Genomic DNA, 9,329 nt, shown 5'->3' with positions numbered 1-9,329 from the left:
ATTATCTTCTGTATTTCTGAAGTGTCTGTTGTGATATTGCCTTTTTCATCCTGTATGCTAGTAATGTGAGTTCTCTCCCTTCTTCTCTTTGTTAGCATGGCTAACGGTCTGTTGATCTTATTTATTTTTTCAAAGAACCAACTTTTATTTTTGTCAATTTTTTCAATTGTTTCTTTTGTTTCAATTTCATTAATTTCAGCTCTGATTTTAATTATTTCTTGCCTTCTACTACTTTTGCTGTTGTTTTGCTCTTCTTTTTCTAGGGTTTTGAGATGAAGTGTGAGATCGTTTATTTGTTGTTTTTTTTCTTTTTTTAAGAAATGAACACCAAGCAATGAATTTTTCTCTTAGAACTGCTTTCATTGTGTCCCATAGATTCCGATATGTTGTGTCTGTGTTTTCATTTATCTGTAAGAATTTTTTAATTTCCTCCTTGATGTCTCTTGTAACCCATTGATCATTCAGTAACATATTGTTCATTTTCCAGGTGATGTAGGATTTTTCCTTCTTCTTTTATCATTGATTTCCAGTTTCATTCCATTAATAATGGATAAGATGCATGGTATTATCTCCACACCTTTATATTTACTAAGGGTTGCCCTATGGCATAATATATGGTCTAGCTTTGAGAAGGATCCATGTGCTGCTGAGAAAAACGTTTATCTACTTGATGATGGTTGATATGTTCTATATGTGTTGGTTAAGTCTAGGTTATTGATTGTGTTATTGAGTTCTATAGTTTCTTTATTCAACTTTTGTTTGGAGGATCTGTCCAGTGGTGAGAGAGGTGTGTTGAAGTCACCCATAATTATTGTGTTGTTGTCTATTTGATTCTTTAACTTGAGGAGAGTTTGTTTTATGAACGTTGCAGCACCATTTTTCGATGCATAAATATTGATAATTGTTATGTCTTGTTGGTGAATGGTTCCTTTTAACAGTATATAGTGTCCTTCTTTATCCTTTTTGATTAACTTAGGTTTGAAGTTGATTTTATTCGATATGAGTATGGCCACTCCTGCTTGCTTCCGAGGACCATGTGAGTGGTATGATTTTTCCCAACCTTTCACCTTCAGCCTGTGTATGTCTTTTCCTATCATATGAGTCTCCTGAATGCAGCTTATTGTTCAATCTGTTTTTTTAATCCAAGTTACTAGCCTATGTCGCTTGATTGGTGAGTTTAAGCCATTAACATTTAGGGTTACTATTGATATATGGTTTGTACTTCCACTCATGTTTGTTTGTTTATTTATTTATTTATTTTAATTTGGCTTGTTTTTCCTCTTTGATCATTTTTACCCCCTTTACTGAGTTACCTCCCACTGTTGGTTTTGGGTGCTGTTTTTCATTTCCTCTTCTTGTAGTGTTTTGCTCAAAATGCTTTGCAGTGCTGATTTTCTGGCTGCAAATTCTTTTAACCTTTGTTTATCATAAAATATTTTAACCTCATTGTCAAATCTGAAGTTTAATTTTGCTGGATAAAATATTGTTGTTTGGAATCCATTATTTTTCAGCGTTGGAAATACGTTGCTCCAGGATCTTCTCTCTTTCAACGTCTATGATGAAAAATCAGCTATTAACCTAATTGGTTTACCCCTGAATGTAATCTTCCTCCTTTCTCTTGTAGCTTTTAATATTCTCTCCTTGTTCTGCATGTTGGATATCTTCATAATAATGTGTCTTGGAGTTGGTCTATTATGGTTTTGTATGTTTGGGGTCCTGTAGGCTTCCAGGATTTGGCAATCCATTCCATCTTTCATGTCTGGAAAGTTTTCTAAAATTATTTCATTCAACAGATTGCTCATTCCTTTGGTTTGGACCACTATACCTTCCTCTATCCCAATGACTTAAGTTTGGTTTCTATATGACATCCCATATGTTTTGGATGTTTTGCTCGTGGTTTTTTATCAGACTTTCTGCATTGACTATACTCTTTTCGAGTTGATAAACTTTGTCTTCATTATCTGATGTTCTCACTTCTATTTGATCTAGTCTACTTGTAATATTCTCATTTGAGTTTTTGATTTGGTTTATGGTTTCCTGCATTTCTAGGATTACTCTTTGATTTTTTTTTTAAATCTCTATCTCCTGTTAGAGTTGATTTTTTGCTTCTTGAATCTGTTTATGTAATTCATTTTCAAAGTATTCTTTCATTGTTTTGGCTTGCTGTCTAATTACTTCTTTAATATTCCATTCCATCTGATTCAGGTATGACTTGAGTTCTTTCTCTGTCCATTTTTTTTCTGATGCCTCTAGGTTCTCCTGTAAATTTAAGTTGTCCTGCATTGTTTGTAATCCTTTTTCCCTTGTTTTTTCATGGTGTTCATGTTACTTTCCAACTCTGTTTAACTGCTGTGTTTCTGTTTTCTCCTACAAATTTGTTTTGGTTTTGTATATCTCTGTGGTCACTCTTTTGTGGTGGGAGACTATGTCTAGAGCTGTTGGGCTTTATTGTAATTTAAAGCTGATTCATTCATTTCATAAAAGGCTTACAGATTCTGTAGGCATATAGTGATCTGTTGTTTGGTCTTAGGACTTTATGTTTAGGTTGGGTGCTATGATGGTATGAAGGTTAGTATGTCTTGGCTACTTAGAAGATTGCTCTACTGAAGGGGGATATTAACAGGCGAATGGATCAGGGTATTTGGTAGTAGCTAGGTACTTAGGAGCCCTATAGACAGCCTCAGAACATTCACCTATTTGCATTTAGAAAATTACCCATAATGAAAGTCGTAATGCTTGGGGTGAAAGTTAGGGGGAAGGGGAAGGAAGAAGTCCTTAAAGAGAAAGAGGGAGAGAAAAATAGGTAGAATAAAGGAGAATGAAAAGAACAATAAAAATTGAAAATGGAAAAAATGTTAAATGAAGTCTTAGAGTTCTCTTTTCTTCTCTTCCAGTAGGTGGAGCTGTGCCCTCCGAGTGGAGCTTCTGCCCTCTATATGTCAGCAGCAATCCCTGTAAGGTGGCTCCTCATCCCCTACTGGGCATCTCACCAATCCTGTTAGTCCAGAGCCGTTTGTCTTCTCCAGCCATTCCCCCCTTCTTCATGCCAGCCAGCCAGGCCTCGCTCACCGTAGGCGATCTCCACAGATCTAGTTACACTTGCAGCACCCCTGAGTGCCCTATTTCCCGAACGACTGAGCACTCTCTCTGTTTGCCATTCACCCAGAACCCAAGGTTGTGGAGCCCGTGATCTGGAAACCATCAGCCTAATTTGCCTGGACTCCTTCGGTGGCTACGCCCCCCGGGAGCTGGCAACTAAGGCCTTGTGTGTCGCTGCTGGTGGTAGGGGGAGTTGGGGGTTGGGAGTCCCCTCTGCTTCCCTCTGCCCCTACAGGCACACCCACGGAGATCTGGGGTGAGATTTTTGAGGTTTCTCAGCTGTATGTGTCTGGTGGGGATGGGAGTCACACATCAGTTGAAGCCGATTTTGCTGGGAAGGGATCCCATCTGCGGAACTCTGGTGACATCAGCTCCCTGCTATGGCAGGCCCCAGACTCCTTGCTTGAGTGTCCAATGGGAGGGGTGGGTCTGGCCTGTCTCTGGTCTATTCCAGTCTCAGTTTCAGTTCTCGGTCCACTGCTTCATGAAGACTTGGTTAGCAACCTCTTCAAAGGGTCTCTACCCCGCACATGGTATCCAGCAGTGCTGAAATGCCTCCTTCTGCGCTGGTCGCCAGACAGGGGCAATCCACACCTCCGCATGCAGGGTGGCCGAGATTCACCTGTCTGGGGCAAACTGTCACCTCCAATAATCCCAAACTCCTCGCCTAGGTCTCACTTCAGTGAAATATTGCTGGGAGTTTCTCAGCAGGCAGAATCCGAACGTTCTGATGTGTCTCTCTGTCCTCGTGGCTGAGGAGGTACTGAAAGCGCTGCCTCCCCGCCTGCTGCCATGTTGAGTCTCTTCACCAATATGTCTTCTTAATTCTATTATCTTTTTTTCCCAGTCTTTTGGTATCTCATCTGTCAATCTGATTTAAATTTCAAAGATAAGGGAATCACTAATTTCTCCTGTGACACTTTCAACTCTTGATCTTGTGGGTTCTGACATTTTTACCAATATTGCACTGATGTACTTTATTGGGGACATATTTAGATTTCTTCCTCACTCAGGGATCCTTTCACCTTAGTGTAAAATTCTTTCCTTTATTCTTGGAAACCCATCATCAAGTGGGAAATATGAAGCCTTCACCACCTGTGGGTCTCAACTTCTTGTTGTTTGTTTATTTTGTGGATAATGCAATGAAATGCCCCTCGGTTTAGCTGTATCACATTTGCCCTCAATGATAAGTTGGTTCAGGGATGTACACTGGTAACCCCAGTGCTGAATCCCTTCATCTGCAGCCTGAGGAACAGGAAAATTAAAAACACTTAAGGAGGCTAATAGTCAACAGTGTGATGTCAGAACTTGTAGCATCCATTTGAGATACAGATTGGAGAAGGCAGCACAGCAAAGTGAATGTAATTATTGTCACCAAACTGTCCATAAAAATGGCTAAAATGGTAAATTTTTATTATGTGTGCTAACATAATAAAATATGGAAATAAAAAGTAGATGGATCTTACCAAAAAATGAAAGAAAGAAATGAATAGTTTACATGAAATTTCCCCTGAGTAGAGGAGAACCCCAAATCCTATTGAGGACATTCATTTTCCATTTTTAATCTTGCATTATTGTTAGCAAAACCTTAGGGATTTGTGTAGTGAAGACCAATGTGAGTAATTATGAGCTCCATGTACTGAGCCTCCAAGGTCTTGATCTAGTAAATGCTCAGCCTGTGCCTCCAGTCTGGTTGGCACCACACCTGGGTTGTCTTCTGCCCTGGTTCTCTGCACAAGGAAGCTCCTATGGGTCATGTTATTCAGATCCATCTTGAGGAACAAGCTTGAGCCTTAATTACACAACGGGAAGGGGAGGTTCATCAATTCTGCCATCCAAGGTCATGACCAAGCAGCCGCTCAGCACAACCAAGTAAGTGCTGAGGGAGACAGGGATGGAGGAAGGACTAACCGAAGCTTTGCTTGTTATCATTTGTAGAAATATGACAGTTGAGGCAGTCAGATGGAGAATGACAGTGTAAAATTTCAGGTATGTGGACTGTGAATTTTATGTCCTAAGTTGTGATGGAATCACAAAAATCTTATTCAAAATTTTACTTTCCACACACACACAGTACTCTTCTCACCATGAACATCACACCCACAACAGCAAGAAATGGGTCTGTGTTACCTATTTCATAACTACTCCAAGGTATTGATGGTGGGATGGGGTGATGGTGCCCTGACATCGTACACCAGTGTTTCTGGTTCCTAGGTGCCAGGCTCTGAGCTCTGTGTTCTATGTAGCAGGTTTTATTTCCTGTGCACAGTCTTCTCCAAGTTACATGTTCCCATGCTGTCATCCATTTACAGGAAGGAAGGAGCCCAGCACTTTTGTGTAACAAAGACAAGGAGAAGGTGATTAGGTAGAGAAGTGTGAAGGCTTGCTCCAGTTAATCTGCATGATAATGACGCAGGGCAGTGCTGCCAGTGGGATCCTGCTAGGTGGGGCTGTTGACAACACACCCAGCATCTCACCTGCCTTCACACCAGGAGAGATTTCCTCAGTATTGTATTCTTTCCTTTTGTGAGAGTCCAGGTAGATCACAGTGGAGATCCCTGACTGGAACCTGGTGCATGGAATATAGGTAGGATAGCTATACAAAATAAGCAGTGATTGAAAAATAAAAGAGCAGGCACAAAATAATTCTGCTCAGAATGCATTACAATTCATAGTACACATATTGAGCACAATTTTTCATGTTTCTGGTTGTACACAGAGTTAAAAAAATAATAATTCTGCTCAAAATTTTCTTTTTTCCCTAGTCCAGGTTACCCTTGAAAGCTGTTCCTAACTCCCTCTGATGTTGTAATGAGCCTCATACAGATAAATAAAGTCAGGTCTTGGTGTCATTTCTTCCAGAAATCTGGAGGGACTTTAAACATGTACCTCAAATGTCCTTGTGGTTGTGACCACTGGAACTCTTCTTAAACTTTCTGGTGGTTTGTAAACAATAAAACACTTTATTGTTCTAGTTCCAGAGTCTGGTAACTTAATTTCCAGTGTTGCTGGCTTCACTTATTGTTTCCTTGACATAGAGCAGGTGGCTCTTGTCTCCTAGTCTGAGCACTGTTGTGTGAGTTGATTTCTGGGTGACAAGTGCACTGAGTAAGGACTGCAGGGGTGAGTCATGCTGCAAATGTGAAGAAGGCAAAAGTTGCTGGACACAATGAAATTTCCCTCTTTGTGGCAAAGAGCTCCTCCAGCTTTGTGGACTCTCTTTTCATGTTGTGCCTTGTTCCCTTTGCTGTGCAGAAGCTTTCTGATTTTATGGCATCCCTCTTGTTGGCTCTTGGTTTTATTTCTTGAACTTCAGGGGTCTTGTTATGAAAGTCTTTGCTACACCACTGGATAGGAGTGTTTCCTTCTAGCAGTTGCAAAGTTTCTAGTGGATTCCCAGGTTTTGGATTCACTTTGAATGAGTGCTTTTGTGGGGCAAGAGACAGGGAGTTTCATTCTTCTGCATATGGATATTATTTTCCCAGCACCAATTGGAAAAGAAGGCCATCTACAAATCTAACCAAGGAAGTGAAAGGCCTCTACAACTAAATTATCGAAGACTGAAGAAAGAAACCCAAGAAGACCTTAGAAGATGGAAAGACATCCTATGTTCTTGGTTAGGTAGAATAAATATCGGCAAATGGAAATATTACCAAAAGCATTATATAGATTCAGTACAATCACCATTAAAATATGAATGGCATTTTCATAGAGGGGAAAAAAAGTTCTAAAATTCATGTGAAAAAAATACAAAAAACCAAAGCAATCCTGAGAAATATAAGAAATACTGGAGGCAGCATAATACCCAATCTCAGATGATACTCCAGAACTAGAGTAAAATCAAAAGCGTGGCATTGACGTAAAACAGACTTTAAGGCAAATGGAATAGAATAGAAGACACAGAGGCAAATCCACATAGATCATTCATCTGATCTTTGACAATGGTGCCCAAAAAAGTCATTAGTTTTAATCATTGACTGTTACTTTGATTCATGACACATTTATGGTGAGGGATATCACAAGACTACATGGATTTAATTAAACCATATTTATCAAAATTTGAATTTCAACATACCTAGAATCAGAGTTATTTGATTTTTGTTACATGATTTCTAAACTCAAAAAATTGAATGAGGTCTTCTAACTACAAAAGAGGGATATCAGAAAATTCAATAACTGGAAAATAACCAGCATATAACAATCTTCTGCATATAAACTATTAAATTCAGTGTGCAGATAATTTGCTTGTTCTTACATGGTGTTTAAAATACTCCAAGTAAAAGGACTTTGGCCCATTATTGTTTGACTGCTGCTTTTTTTTGGGGGGGGGGTACCAGGGATTGAACTCAGGGGCACCCAACCACTGAGTTACCTCCCCAGCACTATTTTGTATTTTATTTAGAGACAGGGTCTCACTGAGTTCTCAAGGGCTTGTTGCTGAGACTGGCTTTGAACTGCAGATCCTCCTGCCTCAACCTTCTGAGTCACTGGAATTATAGGTGTGGGACACCACACCTGGCTGTTTGACTGCTTCTTAACCTTCATAAGTAGAATTATTTCATTTATAAAGATAAAAGGCTATTAGTACTTTCTTTTCTCAAAAGTGTTGGGTTTATTTTACAATACTAATGGACTAGCTCTCTATAATTTTGTTTGTCTTCTAACATTGTGTCTTTCAATATCTCTAAAATATAGAATGATGTGAATGAAACAGAAACCAACCCTGAAGAGTTTATGATGACTAAGTTGATCACAGCTGAGAAGTATTAGAGAAGCACATTGATGTTAAAGTGTGAACGAATACTTCATTATACTTAAATTCAAAATATATGGAAACAACTCTATGTCTGCAGTTATCTTTTTTTTTTTTAACCTGCATCTCTGTTTCAAAAATGGTCACCAATATAGAATCACAAAATCTAACATCCGTATCAGAATTCCATCTCATGGAACTCTCAGAGGATCCAGAACTGCAGCCTGTGCTTGTGGGACTATTCCTGTCCATGTACCTGGTCACAGTGATTGGGAACCTGCTCATCATCCTGACCATCAGCTCTGACCCCCACCTCCACACGCCCATGTACTTCTTCCTCTCCAACCTGTCCTTGGCTGACATTGGTTTCATCTCCACCACGGTCCCTAAGATGATTGTGAACATCCAAACTCACAGCAGAGTCATCTCCTATGTGGGCTGCCTGACACAGATGTCCCTTTTTATCCTTTCTGGGTGTATGGACGACATGCTTTTGACTGTGATGGCCTATGACCGGTTCATGGCCATCTGCCATCCCCTGCATTACTCAGTCATCATGAACCCTCGCCTCTGTGGGTTCTTGGTTCTGATGTCCTTTTTGATCAGCTTTTTTGATTCTCAGCTGCATAACTTGATTGTCTTAAACTTTCCCTACTTCAAGGATGTGGAAATTGCTAATTTCTTCTGTGACCCTTCTCAACTACTTCGTCTTGGCTGTTCTGATACTTTAACAAATAACATAGTCATGTATGTTGTTGTTGCCGTTTCTGGATTTCTTCCTATCTCAGGGATCCTTTTCTCTTACTATAGAATTGTTTCCTCCATTCGGAGGATCCCTTCCTCAGGGGGGAGGTACAAAGCCTTCTCCACCTGTGGCTCTCACCTGGCAGTTGTTGGCTTATTTTATGGGACAGGCCTTTCAGCATATCTCGGTTCAGCTGTCTCACTTTCTCCCAGAACATGTGCGGTGTTCTCAGTAATGTACACAGTTGTCAGCCCTATGATGAATCCCTTCATTTACAGCCTGAGGAACAGGGACATTAAAACAGCCCTGAGAAGGATACATAGCAATAAGGACAATCACAGAACCTGAGGCCATTGTTTTTAATAGAGGATATTGACAGCTGTGGGTACCCCCCTGCATTCTTAGAATCCACAAAGCCAGTTTCCAAAGAAGGCTGGCATTCTGGTCTTGGTTTTAATTCTACACAAGAAATAATTTTTTAAGTTCCTAATGTGCCCCTGTTATTGAGACCTCTGGTTATCTGCTTAAAACATTCTGATATTTGGAAAACAATGAAAAGTTTAGGTTTCAGACACAGACACTTACAATTTAATCCCCCACACTGGTTATGTCCGTATAATACAGGCAGGTTATTGGTACCTCAGAGACTCAACGTTCTCATCTAAATTTATTTCTAGTTGATACAAAAGCACTGAGTACAGATTAAATACATATGGATGCTCCTATGTGACT

General features: G+C 39.8%; 1 protein-coding gene across 1 annotated transcript; it reads left to right on the top strand.

Moving 5' to 3' along the window:
• The first annotated feature begins 7,982 nt into the window (after window positions 1-7,982).
• On the top strand, window positions 7,983-8,945 carry LOC107157517 (putative gustatory receptor clone PTE01). The gene has a single exon (XM_015503885.1). The coding sequence runs from the start codon at window positions 7,992-7,994 to the stop codon at window positions 8,943-8,945; it is 954 nt and encodes a 317-aa protein (XP_015359371.1). The 5' UTR covers window positions 7,983-7,991.
• The last annotated feature ends 384 nt before the right edge of the window (window positions 8,946-9,329 follow it).

Source organism: Marmota marmota, unplaced genomic scaffold (assembly GCF_001458135.2).
Source record: "Marmota marmota marmota unplaced genomic scaffold, marMar, whole genome shotgun sequence".
NCBI classification, from domain to species: Eukaryota; Metazoa; Chordata; class Mammalia; order Rodentia; family Sciuridae; genus Marmota; species Marmota marmota.
The sequence above is the reverse complement of the archived record's forward strand: the minus strand, read 5'-3'. Positions and strand labels throughout refer to the sequence as shown.

What these genes read in the sequence shown, in the direction of transcription:
- LOC107157517 (XM_015503885.1), top strand. Translation starts at nt 7,992, where the DNA reads ATGGTCACCAATATAGAATCACAAAATCTAACATCCGTATCAGAATTC.